Here is an 18674-nt window from a genome sequence, read left to right on the forward strand (position 1 = left end):
GTGCGCGTTTCACAGAAGAATTATGGTATATTTTAACAAGAAATCTACAGAACTGATAAGTGTTTTTGCGCTCACCGCGTTCTACGTCGGGATTTGCTATCAGTGGACATTCATCGTTGCTTCGATTATAGAAAGAACTGTTTAATTAAATTGTGTTTCGAACTGATTATTCTAACGTGCAGCTACCTGGTATAGATAAGAAGAATAAAAGCATGCTTACGTTTGTGCTAGTGATATTAAACATTTATTACATCGTGGAATAATTTCAAATAATACCCATTTATCAGTATGACGTTAAAATAACATTTTTTGGACGTTGTGTTAGTCGTATCGCGAGATTCGATGTTTATTAATTGGTACGTAATTCAGGAGAATTGTGTATATTTAAGGTGGGGAGAGTGTTATATATAAGGGGGGGGGGTAGATTTAATTATTGTTATTATTTCATTATCACTGATCACTGGTAATGCCGTGTACCATATGTTAAGAATCAATAGTTACATCTTCACATTGTTTTATTATTGCATTTGTTAAGTATTTATCGTTGGTATTATTACGATATTAGTGTTGCCTTTGCCATTGTTGAAAGGTTTAATTGTTAATATAAATAGAACGAGCCGTACGCTCTCATTGTTTACAATTTTGTTTTGCCTAATGTAGCCTACTTACGTTGACGACAGCAAGTCGTATCTTAGATTATAGAACATCGGTACTTAGAGCCGGATTTGTAAGGCATGTCATGATGTATTACTATGCGACCGGATATAAGGGGACGATAGCAATTCAAATAATATCCACATATGAATGTATTGTTAGCGTGGGATGCTGTGTGCATTCGAGTCAGACGAGACGGGCGTAGTAATATGGTTGCTAGGGATAGTTAGTGATAGTAACATGATCATTCTCACGTTAATTTAATGGTGTATTATAATAAATTCATGACCTTACAATGCTTGTTACTTTTGTTTCTTACTTTGTTCATCTCATTATTATATTAGATCCATTAAGTATTTTGAAGTAGGCCTACTTGCTGTTCTTAGGTAGTTCCAATTCTTTAGGACCTCGTCGCTGTAAGCTAAGACTTACGCACGATTCATGGGCTAGGTGTTTCTTCATTAATGTATTTGCGCTGGTCTAATTGTACATTACTTTGATTTTAGATTCAGAATAGGTTACTTACATGTAATGCAATGATTAATTATGAACATCTTTATTAATTTTCATATTATTGTAAAACGTTAACTTGTCAGGAAAACGTAGTCCTTGTCAGGTAGAATGCGAGCCTGTGGTTGGTCAATAGCTCTGCCTGCAGCCTATAAAAGGACGTCATGTCGTCGATGTCGGCAGATAGCTCTACGGCAGCCTAGGGTAAGGACCTCTTAAAGCTGGCTTGACAAAAGGAATTATGACGGCGCTACCGACCATCCTGGTAGAACCGTCTCCCCTTGACGTTTTTGTATGATCATAACGTAGTTGAGCCTAAGCAATCCGTCAGGCATGGCGGGTTGTCAGGTTGTCAGGGCGAACTTGTCAGGACTTACAGCGTCAATTGTCAGGCTGAACATTGTCAGGCATGACACTGGACATTAGAATAAATGACGTTATGGCTATCTCCCACCCCCCACAAGACCCTTCTTATAACCAACACTAAGGTTACCTGATTAATGTAAATAATGGTCGTGTATTTATCTCATGCTTGTATTGAATAAATCGTATAAAAATGGTGAATATGGTGTTACTTCTAAACAGCGCAGGCCAAACTGTTACAATATTCTTGAGAAGAATGCTATTAGGCCTACTATAGAAAATTTCGCTTCTGCCCTGAAACCATTTTATTTATTTACAAACACGGACTACTTTAAGATCAGGCGTTCTTACGTTTGCATGTGCTTGCGTCTTTTTAGTGTACGGCACATTTTATATGTGTATGGGGGACATGTCAAATGCATCTAAATCGACCATTTGCCGGGAAGTTAATGTCATTGATCTATTTATAACTCTATGCAGCCGACCAAAGCCGTATAAAGTTGCGACAACACTGAACCCAGAAATTTCATTTGACGTCATGAAACTATGACGTCAACTGTACAAAGACGCCATCTTGAGTCCCAAGTTTGTACCTAGGCCTACTCACTATTTTATGTCCTATCATACTGTTGTGTCGAAGTTGGCAACCCCCGACAGGGATGTAGATAGATATGTCAAAGAATTCCGTGAAAAAGAGATTAAACATACATTTTTTTGAACGAAAAGTATAGCTGAACAAACTATTATTATTATTATATTATTATTATTATTACTATTAATATTATACAAAAACGGCTAAAACGCACATTATTGTTATAAGAATATAGTCTAATTCATAAGAAAGTGAAATAAAAGATACACTATAGATAAAAGCGCTATTAAATATATTTAACTTGCATACGCTTTTAAACATCAGATTTTTTGTGCAGACGGATAAAGTGAAAAATGAAAATTTAAATAGTAATTTGGGAGATAAAACCTTTTTGCCTTCTAACCGGCAAGATAAATGCCTGAAATTCCATGATTTTTTGGTCTGGAGCCATTCCGGATTGTGTGTCAGTTTTCGGTCATCGTTCATTTATTGTATCAGTGTAAAATCGGTGTAATTTAAATAAAAGGTGTCTAGCGTGACATGTGTTTCGGGCATATTTTATCAGTGACATGTGATACGAGATATCGCTCTCCGAAACTTTCTGGTTTCTTTTGCAATTTGTTTGGGGTAAGACGTTATCACTCCCCGCCCATGTGTAAATAATAAACTTTAATCTAATATATAAACGCACAAATTTAACAAATACAAATAATGTACATGTTATTCCACAGGTAGACAGGCATTGAAGGGGCCCAGTGAAGGAGACGCAGTTGGTTTAGTGTTTGTCCGACTCTTTTGGGTATTATCGCCCCATTTCCAATGAACTAATCATGTATCAAATATATATCGTGTCTGAGATTTGTTACAAATCGCCTCGAGCATGTTCCACACATCTCAACATTAATCAGCTTTTTGTTCAATATATAAAAGCCTACATTCCTAGAAAATGTTTTGTTTAGTCAAGTGAAACAAGAAAATGCATAGGCTAAATGGAACAATAGAACAAGTACACCTTAATGTCGACAAATATGTAAAACTATGAAATAAGATACTTCTATATGATTCAACCGAAAGGTCCTATATATGCAAGACAGATATATAATATCTACATTTAAGTTAAAGTAGCTAAGTCCGTAACTCAATATCATCCAAAATCTTCGACATTGAAAACACGAATTTTTTGGCAATTTAAATCAGCATTGGTGTTGTGATCTTAGCAGGAAAAGGTGGGCTTCTGATATCCAATATTTAAGACAAAATAAACGTTTTACAATTGGTACACAAATCGTGTACCATAATGCGTTTCAGCGCCATTTGTAACAAGGTGCTCTAAGAATGAGGCTAGACATATTCCACAAGTCATGTCAAACGGTGATATCATATTCTTATTTGGAGAGCATGCGCATTAAATAATATTGGTGTTGACTGGAATAACCAGACGCTAGAAACTGACTTGCCGTTGAGACCTCTGGCGTATTTCTGCGAACATAATTGATGACAATTCACAGTAAAACGGACACGATTGAATGTAAAACTGTTTATATAAATTCATATTACATTATTATATGTGTTGCGATTCATTTGTGCCAATTTCTAGGTCCAAAATATTAGCGATTTAGCTCCTTTAAACGAACTGCATCTATTCATTTTATGTATTGCGTCGAGCTGAATAAAGTATATGATTTATTGTCATTAAAACATCTATGGGTGGTAACAGTGTGTAACTAAAAACTATGATTGGATCTTTATTGCCAACATTTCAATGTATATGTACCTAGAATTTTCTACACCAAGTCTATTGCATCTAGATGTTTAAAGCGCGTTAACAATATATTCATTTAAGAGCAACTATGTCATTTCGGGATTAATATACCACATATTACAAGTCATACCCAACGGAAAGAAATGACGATTGATTAAAATTCCACCACTTTGGATTTCATTTTGCTGGCCATTTTGAATTTCTACCATCAAGATTTCTCAAAATTAAATTTTTGAGATTATCGCTGCCCCTTTATTACCAAATTAATGTTGTTTTTTTTTTCATTTTTATTTTTTTTTTTAAATGGTATTATATTACCAAATTTGGCAGTCATATTGAAAGAAATGCCCACCACCAAATGACAAATACATTTTTTTAATTGATGTTTGTCAAATTCGATTTTTCGACACATTTCGCTTGCATAACCAATCTGTATTTGAGGAATTTAAAAAGAAATTATTTATCCTCCCACCACTGAAAGACACTGATTACGACATATCTCTCTCCGATAATTCCTGAATTGAATTCTGTTAATCATGTCATTTTGCCTTGGCCGATTTTGAGTATGATTTTGTCTGACATATTTATCATTGAGCCAAACTGCCTTGGTTTCTTTAGCAATTTATTTAGGATAAATTGTAGCCCGTAAAACGTTATACCAAGAAAAAACATAAAACGTTTTGGTAAAGCTATATGACGTCATGACGTCATAGATTTTATGGCGTCATAGTTGGGATCCAAAATGGCGCCTGTAAAAGAGTTGTCGTAACTTTCCCTATACAGGGCACTGATCTATATATAGATCAGTGATACAGGGCTTTGCAACCGACCAATTTATGACGTAATTCGCATACGTTAGAGAGAGCATCGTAGTCTCAATTTACCAGTCACAATGTGCTTAGACTATACTTGACTAATACAGAATTTTCTAGAGACGGTACTATATAAAGTGAAGCATAACTTTGTGCTTACTTTTAAGAATTTTCTAGGAACCGGACCCTTGTTGAATCATTCACACTGCAACGTCTGCAACATGCCAGGACTCACGACAGCTCAGAAAAACCAGGCGCTCGGAAGACTCGATGCTGGTCACATTGACCAAGCCGTTGCCAATCACTTCCAGGTCAATGTTCAGACCATCTACAGGCCCCAGCAACGCTTTCGGGCCACAAACACCACGGATGATCGCCCCCGAACTGGTAGACCAAGGGTTACCAGAAGGTGACAAGACCGCCATTTTGTGAGACAGCACGTGCAGAATCCCTTCACACAGACATCTGAGACAGCACGTCAGACAGTGGGAACGCACGGAAGACCCATCAGTACCGATACAGTGCGCCGACGTCTCACCCGAGAGAACATCTTACAGTGGACCAATCCTCACCCCTCGCCATCGACGTAAACGTCTACAATTTGCCCAACAACACCAGACGACACAGGCAATGGAGAACTGTTCTTTTCACAGATGAGAGTGGGTATTGCGTATCAACTGCAGATGGCAGGACCAGAATATGGCGTCGACGTGGCCAGCGTTATTCTGACCAATGTGTCATGGAACGAGACTCACGGGGAGGTCCAAGCATAATGGTTTGGCGTGGAATCGGCCTGAACCAGAGAGTGGGTCCTGTGGTGTTCCAAAATGTTAGTCCAGAGAGAGGAGGCGGCATCACAGCAGTGCGCTACATCGATCAAGCTCTCAGACCCCACGTCATACCACATGTCGCACGTCATCACAACAACGTTTTCCAGCATGACAACGACGTGCCCACACCGCCAGAGTTACTGGGGATTTTCTACAGCAGAACGATGTCAACGTTATGCACTGGCCAGCTCTTAGTCTGGACTTAAACCCGATTGAACATCTTTGGGATGAAATTCAGGGGAGACTTAATAACGTCGTACCGACACCAAAACAGCCGATAGATTGTGCCAGGCTTTTCTGAGAGTTTGGTTCCAGGTGTCAATGGTATTCATCAATCGTCTGGTCCACTCCATGTGCAGACGCTGCGCTGCTGTTATTGACACCTGCTGTTGACACACCAGATACTGATGTAAAGACTGTGTACAGACTCTAAACCTTCTCGTAATGTCTTGGAATTGTGATGAATTAATCACTAATGTGTCAACATATTGTTCGCAAAAAATGGCTTTGACCCATTTAGTAAGTCGTTTTCTAGAATGATTTGACTGAAGTGCCTCTCTGATTTTGAAATCGTACTGACGGGGTTTTTTTTGGGTTTTTTTGTGCTGTTTAGTATATTTCAGTTTTTCGGGCACAAACATCAGAGAATGGAGAATGCGACCATATATCATGGAAATATAATTGTATAGTTGTCTAATTAATTAAAAATAAACAACCATCACAGCCTTTTGGGAAATTCGTTTTAGTTAATGATTGATTCATTCGGGAGACAAAGAAAGTTTTCGGGAAAATAGGCTCCGACGCCCCCCCCCCCCTACGCCCATGTAGTCCCTTACCTGTTGCTCAGCCCGTTTCAGTTTGTTGAATCTATTGTTTTCCCTTCCATCCGAACGACTGGGCATTGTCCTTCCAGCCCCCTCCCATCCGTACCACTGACAGGGGATTACCGCACCGGGGTTGTCTTATATATGTACATCTTTAATTTTTTGTAAGTGTAGTAAATGTCTGACGTGCCAGAGGGAATCATCCACTAGCACTAGCTACACAACCATCATTGCTTGAATCCTGAGTGGTAAGTTATTCCTCAACAGTCCATGTAGGACATATTCCTGAAGCAATGGCCAGAGAAATCCCTCTATGGCCATTGCTGGATTGGCTTCTGATACTTGAGCTTTTGACGGAGTGTGTCTATTCTTCCCATTCAATCAAATCTATCCCAAGTACAGCAACATGACAGCCCTTCGTTTAATCTGGGGTCTTTTCTAAAACTTTGGACAGTGATTTAAGGTATTAAAAACGGTGAAAGTATTGTTCATCGTCAAACAGTATTGTTTACATTGTATTCGTTTTGATAGCTTCGTTTGTCACGCAATTAGTTTTTCTGCAATATTCTGCTATGCACTGGTTAATTGGGCATAATAAAATCGTGAGTCATGGCATAACGTTATGTAAACAAATTTGGTCCATCTTGTGTTAATATTTGGTCCAATTAAAGAGTAATAATATTGTTACGCAGTTAGCTGTTGGTTGTTAATCGGACTATTGACCAGTCATAATTTGGAACAGAAATTTGTTCCCTTCACAGCAGTGTTAAGTGGGATTAGGTATAATCAAACCAAACACTGTGAGGAGTATTATGTAGGACAGGCGTTCGTGAACGCCGTGAGACGTCAATACGTTGCGACTGACACCTCTATCTGTTTTCTTCAATCCCCTTTCTTCTTTACAATCAATAAAAATACGTATATATTGAGGATGTCGAGAAGTAAAATGCGAACATATTTAATTACACTAAAAGGATTGGTCGAACAAAGGAAAGAAAGAAATTTCATGTACACACGTGTATTTATTAAAGATACATTATGGGAGATTTTAATAGAGAGTTGGCCAATATTGCTATAACTGTTCAAAAATAGATGATGAAAGAAGAATATATTGAAAATTTCAGTCAAATTACTTTATTCTGAACAAAGTTATCACCATTGTAATTTTTGACTAAAAATAGGAGTCAACCCACTCTTCACCGTCTCCGAGAATGGCCGATCGTTTGATTGACAGGCGTTAACTCCACCTACATAATCTCGATTATCAAGTAACGTTTTCAATGGCTGTGGTGCCGTTAGCATATTCGGTTTGAGACGGGGTTGCAATTCAATTCGTATCACATTTGTTTTTTACTACAAATTAAAAATAAGACTTTTAATATATAGATCAGAAGCGAAAGTTTGAAAGGAATGGACCAAATCAATGAGGCATAATTATAGCCGACTTCTTGTTAGCCTGCGTGTACTCTTCTACTGTAACAGGTCGGCCTACGTAACTCCCGAAGCAGACAAATAGGAAACAGTGATCCAATGGGGTGATGTTAGCTGTGATGTTTATCAATTTCCATAATTTTTCTGTAAACGCAAGTGACAAAGAGAGTATAATACCGACATCCAAACTCTCATTTTAACCACGACTAAACATAATATCAAGGCCGTATTATATATCGAACTTTCAATCAAATTGACTGACATGCGGCCTCGCTCAACAGCGGCCTCGCTTTGTACACTCTATCATTTAGCCTCGATCTAAAATTTCCGGGAGTATTAATCAATCAATGAAATCTCGTTTAAATCCAAGCCGAATCCCAGCCATCCGTGGGTCTCCAGAGTTAATTTTGTGCTTGTTGTGTGAATAAAGATCTAATTTATAATTTCTATGACATCTGAAGCCTAAATAAAAACTTGCGATAATCAGATCCTGCATAATGTATGTTTAATGTATTGTTGTGTGTGTCTTTGTGGTGAATAAATTTCTAAATTTCTAAATAATTTGGTCGAACGAAGGAAAGAAAGAAATTTCATGTACACACGTGTATATATTAATGTATTGTTGTGTGTGTATTTGTGGTGAATACATTTCTAAATTTAAAATTAAATATAAAAGGAAAGGTGTGTCTCATAATAGCCTTTTTAGGGCAGGTGAACACATTGTTAAAGAGAACATTTTATGTCAACAAATCGTTCACCTACTTTCGATTTATTCAAGTCGAGATTTGTTGAAAATTTGAGGAAGGGGAACTCCCCACCAGCATATTCCCCCTATTTTTAAACAATGAGCGAAAGAAAAATTGTTAATTTGTTTTTAGACAATAATTAGTTCTCCTCAATACCCCATAATCCTGTGCCTCGTTTTTCGGACTTCGTTTAATACACTTAAACGATAGAAATACTTATCTATCAGTCAAATGCGGCAAATCAGACGCAATTGTCAATTGTCAATATACGCCTTTTGTTAGGGTTCCGGCTTGGGTGAATGTTATTCATGTCAAATTTGCCCCCCCCCCCCAAAAAAAAAAAAAATAGATTCCCAATGAAAAATTCTGTTCATGGTAATCTCGGAATACGTTTTTGATTTTGGTGAAAATAAAGAGCGGGTCTGTGATTTCCATCCTGGATTCATCTTGTCAGATAGAATCGTTCGGACGTTACGAAAAACCGAGGCGTACATGTTGGCGTACATGTATCAGCACTAGTGACAGTTGAAATTCTTTCAAAACTTGGAGAAAACGCTGCTCGCCGAGCAAAGTTGCCGATATTAAGCCATTTGGGACAGAAAGTAAGACATTAGACCCCATATCATCTCAGCATTGGCTTTACCTACAGATGCGAAATTTTCAATGAAGACAAAATCAATCCTCATTACAAATCATCAAATCTAATAAATCTAATAAAAATTTCATTTTTGACCCAAGTCTAAAGGTTTGGTCATTTTGAAGAACGTCAAAAAAAAAAACGACGTTATTTTTGCCAGTCAATAACTATCGTAAGTGAAAATAGTGTCGTCTAGCCAAATGGAAACACATAATAAAAAGAACAACAGGAGCACATTGACCTCAAAATTGCACAATAGACTAAAAGATACGACGTCAATTTTATGTCATGACTCAGGTTTTCTTTTGAATTACGAGAGGGAATATGACAAACCATAATCATCTATGAACATTTAATACTAATGGCGACGTTCCTTTATTGTATTGTTATTCGTAAAGATTAGCAAATCAATAAGTTATGTGACCTATATTTAATATGTATACTATAGTGTTCATCTCTATGCAATGACATTATTTATGAATAGCCCCAAGAATGTTAAAATGTTATCAAACCAGTGTTTGTGAATCGATTTTATTCAGTTTATCGAAAACTCATTAATAGTTTTATGTACGACTAAATATACAACTTTTAATATCTGCTAAAATGTACACCTATTTCTATTATTTTTATTTGCATTTTACTTCGTTTCAGCATATTTATATCTTCCCTCGGATTTGCTTAATTTAATTTTTCTGGGTTGTTTATGTCCTGCTTTGTTTAATATAAATAAAATTTAATCTAGAAGAATGGTCAAATCTCTGATGTTAGACTGACATAAGACTAATAATATGTACTACTAAATCTAATATAGAAGAAGAAACTTAAACACACATTATGCAAGAGCTAAATATGCCTATTTCAGGTCTTTCTTACAGTTCAGTTCAGTTCTTTATTAACTTTGAGTATAAAACTCATCAGTAAACATATAAATACAATATTTACATAATCTACAGTATGTACAATATTATAACAAAGTATATAAGTTGGGAGTGGAAATTTAAATTATATATCTACTATAATGTCATCAAAAATAGTAATTTGTTATTGCAGTTAATTATACTAAACATCATTTAAGTTATAATCATTTAGGCTTTCTATATCCCTTTTAATTACATTATATTTTTTTTTAACAATTCTGATCGACGCTTATCGGCATATGACAAATATTTACCTAGTTTATACAAGTCTTTTATATTACAGGTACTTAGTAACTGAAAGAATTTAAAAACGTTAGGTCTAGTGTGAAATTCACTTTCTATATATAATTTATGGGCTGTTAAGCGTAGACGAGTTAAGTGTTTTAATAATATTGGCTTTATAGGCTTTAAAAGATAGGGTTGGAGAGTAAAACTTAAAACAACATGTTGATAATAGATTCCTTTAGCAGACTGGCAGATATTGCTATAACAAGACTGTTTAAAGATATCAGATATTCTCTGTTTAAAAATGAAGCCTGAAATGTTATCTAAATTATTAATTAAATATAAATTAATTTATCCAGATCATAATCAACTCTCGGTGGCATCTCTAGCCTGTGATGTTTATTGGATTAGGTTCCGATTTGCTGTTCGACTTCCATTCATAATTTAATCATGAAATGGATAATCGCGACTATGTTTTCTACCCTACCGACTTTAGTAATGATGATCGAGGCTAGGCCGAAAATTCAATCACTAAAATCTCGGTTCAGAGTGGATCAATTCGACTGAAATTTTCAGCAAATTAAAATGAAGCCATACATTAAAATTCCTTTCATATTGACCAACGGAATTTAAATAAAATTAATATCTCAAAAATAAATACATACGACTGGAAGAAACAATATGATATCCACACACAAAAATCAATATAAAAAACAGGTTCTTATCCATTTTAAAATCTGTTTTATGTTATATTTGTTCTCTACTTTGAGTCATTGCTATCCAACTGTTACCCAGTAATCTATATTGAAATAGTAATAGCTCGGTTTTCATTCAACTATTTTATATTGTATATCCGATTTAAATAATAATACATGCTTCACTGAGATTTATATAAAGAGTGTCGTATTGGGGGAAAACGAAAATATAATTGTTCACTCTGGCAAAAGCCAGATTAAAGTGTGAATAAAACTCGGCAGTCACATATTACTACTTTTAATAAGAAACTAAATTAAATTAGTTTTATATAAATCATATTCAAGAAGTCAACTTATTATCAAAATATAAGGCCTGACCTACTTAGAACAAAGCACGAGATAAGTCGATAGGTATTAAAATCAATCCGGGTTAAAGAGAGTTTAAAGTAGGGGTATGGTAACAGGGGTAGTAACGCTGAATTTCGGAATAGAGTTTCTCCTTATGAGTAGCCGAACAATTACAACACATTTGACAGTCAAAGTGGCAAATAATCCAATCCCATATTAAAATTTAAACTTTTTACGTACAGATATATTTGAATTGAAAGGCAACAGTGTGGTTTTTATTTGCATCCATATTTGACATCTGAGAAACAACTAAATTGTTATGCAAAACATTTTAGTGAATATGAAAAAGATTTAACAATTCTCACAAAATTGCTACTATGCCTACTATGTGATAAAGAGGTTAAATTGCAATTAACGCTTGAATATTTGGAATTCATCATTTAATTTTTGGTATTTGTAACATGCAGATGGCAAAAAAGAGAATACTCTGGCATATGCAATATAGTATCAGACAGCAAACACGTTAGCAAAATCTCTAGTGTAAGTTATTAGTTTCGGGTCCGATTGGACCCCATGTTCCTGTCCAGCGTTAGGCCTGATTTTCATGTAACATAACTCTGCATGTGGGAAGCCAATGAATACTGATCTCTTCGCTACGTGTAAAAATGTATACGAGACAAAGTCACTTAATTTCGGAAAACAGTCCACGGAGACCCTACATGCACCGACAACGGTTAAAAAATAAAATCTCAAAACCACTGATCATGAAGTACTGCTTTACATTACAGATAAAAGCGTATTTAAAGCGCAATTCAAAGGAAATCATCTTGACCAATTGATATTTATATATGGCATGTAATAATAATCTGATGTGCACGATTTTGACAGGACATTTTAAGCAAGCAAACAAAAGGAAAAACAAAAACCCTGACCATCAGAGGCCAAAATATCAAAATGAAAATGTTTTCATCACATAAGCTATCCGGATTTTTTCAATATCCAAAATCATTTTGCTGGATTCAAACGGAAGAGACGAGGGTGGATGGGACCCCACGGCACGAAGGCCCGGGCAGGTGGCTTATAGTTGATTTGATTTATTTACTTATTCAAAATCACTTATCTACTTATTTGTACCATAACTAAACTAATGTAATTAGTTTCAGTCTGTATCATATGTATACACCCAAACCAGAAGAAAGCAAATGAATATAAGCCTACTTGGCTTGTTTTCGTATCCTATTATTTCTGCCTTTATATTGTATAATATTCTCGAAATAAATACTGTTTAAAACAAAGGTTAGGAAAGCGGACTTGCGACGAAAATGGCCCAGGTTGGAATCCGGTTGTGAGACTGGGAAGATGGGAAGAGAAGTACCTTCGGAGTTCTTCCAAGTCTGGTGTTCACTTGTCGGGGGTAGCGCCTTCAAGGTTGGCAAGAGAAGCGTACGAAGTCGTTCGAGTCGGACGAAACCCCGATGTTCACAGGTGTACACACGGGCGTACACGTGGAAGATCCTTGACAGCTGGAATTCAAAGCAGACTAGAAATAAATGCTGATGAAAAATGGTCAGCCAGTACGACAAATACAAACTGATACTGGTCTCTCTCTCTCTCTCTCTCTCTCTCTCTCTCTCTCTCTCTCTCTCTCAGTTAATTCACGAGATCAAAATGTTCTGAGCGGGGTTTTGATGGATAAACTAGTTTTAATATGTTTTTAGTCCAAATATATCAGCAAATCACACATTTTTTACCACTCGGCAAACCTCAGCAGATTCCAGTACCCTACATCTAGCCTCGGCTGTATGACGAAGTCCGCCATTGGAACTACTTTCAAGTTCCTGGATTACCAACGGCGATTCCCATGAAGACGCCTTGAAGAATGTTTATCATACAAATATTTCAAAGTTTGAAGCTTCTATTTTTCTTTCATCAAACAAGGACAACTCTGCACTGAAAATAATTCTAAACCCGCTTCGAACGACGCAATTTCGATAACTTCTTTTTAAAAGCGGCAAGTTTTTCTAACAAGTAAACCGGTGCATACACTGGTATGACTTACCGTCATACAGCCGAGGCTAGATGTAGGGTACTGGAATCTGGTGAGGTTTGTCGAGTGAGTTTGTACATGGGAAGACATCTTTAAGGGCTGTGAGTAGCCTAAGATACGCACCCACTTTTCAACACCAATCTTATTAAGACTTTGCACATTTGTTGCATGTTTAAAATAACGCAGAAGACACAATCATAACAGTCCGAATACTTACATTTTGAATGTATAAAATGATTTTGAGAGCGGCGGAGTAGTGCACGGAAGTAAATATTTACATCCGAAATGTTGTATTTTAAAACTTGTTGCGTACGTATTAAAAGAATTTACTGGAAATCACAAAGTCTCGTTTGAAGCTAAATAATGAACATGGACAAAGATTTTAAAATACTTTGAGTGATATTTAATAACGTTTTTTGTGTCGAAATGTGGCTTATATCCTCCACTTTCGACCCAAGAAGGGGATAATCGATATCTCTTTTTAGCATTTACTAACAGAATTTCAAAGAAAACTAATCGGGTTTTTTTTTTGCGTGTCCATGGATACCAGACAAACCACAGCATATAGCCAAAAATTGTTCCGTGGCTTTTTGGAATTGCAATTAGCATTGTTCATTCCAAATTTGATGCAGATCCATGCAGCGCATAACTGAGAAAATTCGACTTTTTTTGTCGTCAGCACCCTTTATTATCATACTTTTGGGCTAAGTTTGGAAAATAGTTGGTAAATAAAATTGGTATTTTGGGGGGTGATTAATATGTAGTTTACCACCCCAAATAACAAGATATGTCATATCTTAGGAACAAAAACTGTAGTACTAGTTTTTAAATGTGCTCAATGGGTGACCATAAACTGTTGATATATGTGGTTGTATATCACTTCTCGGTGGGGTATGGGTCCTGTAATAAAATTGAATGCTTTTAAAATGCAAGTTCACAAACTGTTGGACCATTTTCATTGTATCTTCAGATCAAACAAGACACTCGGCGTATATACACAGTGATTTACACTGGTTGTAGATTTTATGTCGCCATTTTAAAAGGTCTGATTGAAACATTCACAATATTCCCGAAAGAGGTAAAAAAATACATGCACTACATGTTTTAAAATGTAACACCTGTTTTAAATATAATATTTACTCACATGCATGTCTGCTCTCTTTACAACAACAGCAATAGCAAATGATTACAGTTATAATAAACAAAGCAATCCCAGATGTAACGCCGATAATTACCTAAAACGGAAAAAAAAGAATTAAGGTGTTTTTATTTAATACTATTTCCAAATGTATTATAATTCTTACACAGCAGTATACAAAATGATTCATATTTTAGTACCAAAGCGACCTAGTTCGTTCGAGTGGACGTTAAACCCCATTTCTCTTAATATATTTTCTGTTTAAATAAAGGGACAGGTCCACGTAGTAGGGCATATTATTTTATTATTTTTAGCGAAATGTGTATTTATGCTGGCGAAAGGGTCAAGACAGTAAATCGGTTGTCGTGTCGACTTTGGTGGACTTTAACAGACACTCTATAAAATATTCAGACAATCATACCTCAATATCCAAATGTGATTCGTCATATTGAACTGGCTATAAAATGAAATAGCCTTGACCATTAATGCAAAAATTATAGCTTTTCTTGTTCCTTGATTTCAAGCAATCTAGAGTTTTTCAGCCCTTAACCTATACTACTTTTGGGGTTAAACCTTCTGCCCGAGATAACCCCAACATACTGTTAATTGGATGAGACGATTTACCCAATACTACAAAAAACCATCAAAATATAACCACATACTACCGAATACTACAACATAATAATGCAAAATGGGCATATTGCTTGATTGTTTTTTTAAAAATAGTGCGTTATATCGCGGAAAATGTACTTCAAATGCGATAACCGATTTCTGGCTGTTCCATTTCAAATAGCAGCTCATCAGTAAAATTACATAACAAGGCTTAACAAATACTACCAAATACTACCCAATGTTTCAAATACAAACCTAATATCGTCAAATAGCAGCACATAAATATAATAATTGCAACGAATATTCGATAATTTGCAGAAAAATTTGAAATATTTACGCAGTTATCTCCCTTTACAACCGATCCGGTCTCAGACTAGCAATTGTTTGCCCATTAACTTCAATGTTAAATAGCTGTAACATCCCAGGCTGTAGCTTTTTGCTCAACATTCCGTTGGTTCCAATCTTTATATAGGCACATAGGAGACCTCATTTGCCAATCTTCTCATCATAATTTTTTTTTAGGGGGTTGAACGTTTACATCTTTTGCTACGGGGATTTGATACTGATGACTAGAATCAAAATCTTACTTCCGACACAATGATTGCTCTGCAGACAAACCTTTACACCGCCTATCCCTCCGCTGTAATATCATCAGTATTACCCAAAACTGCTATGAAATTTGAAATTCGATCCTTCTTCTCCAATTCTAGACCAAAAAGTTAACCAAAAAATGCAGGAAAGGGGGAGAAAAAAATAACCACATTCGTGAAATAACAGGGAAAAATTACCTGTTCCAATCCATGTTATATAGATTTTAGATTAATCATCTTGTTGGGCTTTGCAGTTGGTTTCCAAGACGACGAAGTTAAAATAAGGAAAACAGGTTATTATAGATGCCCCGATATAGTTTATTCGGGGCCATTTCGGAACTAACATATGGTTCAATCTTATTTCAATAATTCACTTCCGCGTAGGGGTCTTTAGCAGTGGGAGGAAACCGGAGGACCCGGAGAAAACACATGAGGTTGGACAGGCGGCCATACTCCTTGTCACATACAACCGGGGAATCGCAACCACGCCAGTTGACTCAATGACAGACCTTATGATACAGCGCGCACGGGCTAACCATTCGGCCATCCAACTCCGCGTTTGAAGTGTAATATTGTATAATGTGGCTTCAAGTTAAAGAAAAACTATAGCGAGAACATCTGTAATAACTTATTGTTATTACCACTGCCTGACGATACCCATGGAGTGGTTCGTTCGTTCGTTTCTAACGCTTTACGTTCACTTCCTCTTAGGGCAGTGATTCTCAGCCAGTGTGCCACGGCACACAAGTGTGCCACGAGATCTTCCGAGGTGTGCCGCGAAATTTTGAATGGCACACTAAGAAAATGTAAAAAGACATGTGATCCTAATTGCGTATTCACTGATGTCGACTGATAAGTTCTTAGACATTGTGTTTTTCTTTATTTATTTTAAGACATTCTATGTTTCTATGACTAGTCTCTGTCTATGGTTGTATGCCGTCTGACTTTCAATGTTTTTATTTTGCAAAATTCAGATATTTTTCATATATATTTAGCCGGGTGTGCCGCTATTTGTTCATGTGTTCCAAAGTGTGCCATTGGCAAAAAAAGGTTGAGAACCACTGACCTAGGGTGATATCGTAGACAACATGGAGTGGTAAAAAAGGAGTTATTTATAGAGTGATAGTAGTTAATGATAGATAATGATTAAAATATACACAAAATACTTGTGTTTCTTATTTTAACTTCGTCGTCTTGGAAACCAACTGCAAAGCCCAACAAGGTGATTAATCTGAGCAGTAATCTAAGATAATTGCGAAAATATTTTAATTTCTGCAAACTTTCGAACATTCGTTGCTGATGAGCTGCTATGTGACGATATTAGATTGTTATTTGATGATACTGGGTGGTATTTGATAAGTATTTGGTAGTAATGGGTTATTTTTTGCTTGTTTTGGGTAATCGGTAATCGCATTTGAAGTATATTGGCCGAGATATATCTCCCTTTTTTTTTTAAAGAAATCACGTAATATGCTTATTTTGCACCATTATGTTGTAGTATTGGGTTGTTAATTACGTGTAATGCTACTGCGATCTACTGGACTAAGACTAGTAATTATTTCCCTTTATCTAGTGCGAGTTATATATAGATAATTTTTTCCCTTAATTTTTTTCTCCCCTGTTCCTGCATTGGAGAAAAGGGAGCAAATTTTAATATGCAATTTCATAGCAGTTTTGAGTAATACTGATGATATTACAGCTGGGGATAGGGGGTGTAAAGTGTCTTTCTGCAGAGCAATCATTGTGTCGGGAGTGAGATTTTGACCCCAGTCAACATCAAATCCCCGTAGCAAAAATGCTAAACGGTTAACCCCCTACAAAATTATGACGAGGGGATTGCCATATGCGGCCCCCTGTGTGCCTATAAAGAGTGGAACCAACGGAATCTTGGGCAAAAAGCTACAGCCTGAAGTCAACTGGCAAATAATTGCTAGCCTACTTGCGAAGAGCATTATATCCATGGTTGGTCGATCAATACAACCATTGACTATAAACAAAGTTGCCGTAATTTAAGGATTTCATTTTTACCCGTAGATCTAACTGTTTGTTATGTACAGCTGTCAGACTTTCTGTGTCTTGTACAGATGTAGGACTTACTGTGTCTTGTACAGGTGTAGTACTTACTGTGTGTACAGGTGTAGGACTTGCCGTGTCTTGTACGGGTGTCGGATTTGATGTGTATTGTACAGGCTTCTGTATTTTTAACGCCAATGTTTCAAAGCTAGAATCATCACCAATCTTTACACGATATGTATAGTCCAGTCCTTCAGATAAATCTTTGTTCACGGTGATCGCACCAGCTTAAATATAACAAAAAAGCTATCAATAACCAATAGTCCTAATAATAAGGGCTTTATGTCAAAGACACCGTCCCTTAACCCTACAAATAAGTGTATATTTTAATGACATTTTCCGAAAAGAATATTCTAGGCCTATTATAATTTTAGGATTATCTTAAGTTTGTGTCAGACAAAAATCTAGAGCCATCACGTTTTCCGTTTCTTTTTTTCAACTCAGTAAGTAATTGACACGGGAAAACTGTATCGACGGAATTTGTATAATAAAACATTTTCAAAACTTTTAGTTTTTATAATTCAAATTTGGTTTTATCTATCTTCAAAACAGTGGAGCCGGTATAATTTTTTTTTTAATCAGACTGAAGTTCCACAACATCAACTGCAGAATAAACGTTATTGGCAAATTAATTAAAATACCACGCTTTAAACCAAGGATTACTACAAAGAAACCACATTCTATTTACTTATTTTATCCAGGGAAAATGGAGTTGAAGTGTAAAATGTATCTCCTTTCCAGCTGTAAAAACCCACAGCATCACCATTGGGATCAACAGCGGATACTGTAAATATCTCGTCACCTATTTCGGTGTTTTCAGGAACGGTAACTGTTGCTGGTAAATTAGTAAAGAAAGGTTTGGTTCGGA

The 18674-nt window shown here is 36.2% G+C and overlaps 1 protein-coding gene across 1 annotated transcript in view; it reads right to left on the bottom strand.

The window, feature by feature from the left end:
* LOC126826699 (uncharacterized) overlaps positions 1-11122 on the bottom strand; it is a 40690-nt gene extending 29568 nt beyond the window's left edge. The window contains exon 1 of the mRNA XM_050555712.2: positions 10969-11122. Coding sequence (XP_050411669.1) covers positions 10969-11032 — 64 coding nt within the window. The 5' untranslated portion in view covers positions 11033-11122. The remainder of the gene's footprint in view (positions 1-10968) is intronic.
* Positions 11123-18674: the final 7552 nt, after the last annotated feature.

The sequence above is a fragment of the Patella vulgata genome, chromosome 7 (assembly GCF_932274485.2).
Source record: "Patella vulgata chromosome 7, xgPatVulg1.2, whole genome shotgun sequence".
NCBI classification, from domain to species: domain Eukaryota; kingdom Metazoa; phylum Mollusca; class Gastropoda; family Patellidae; genus Patella; species Patella vulgata.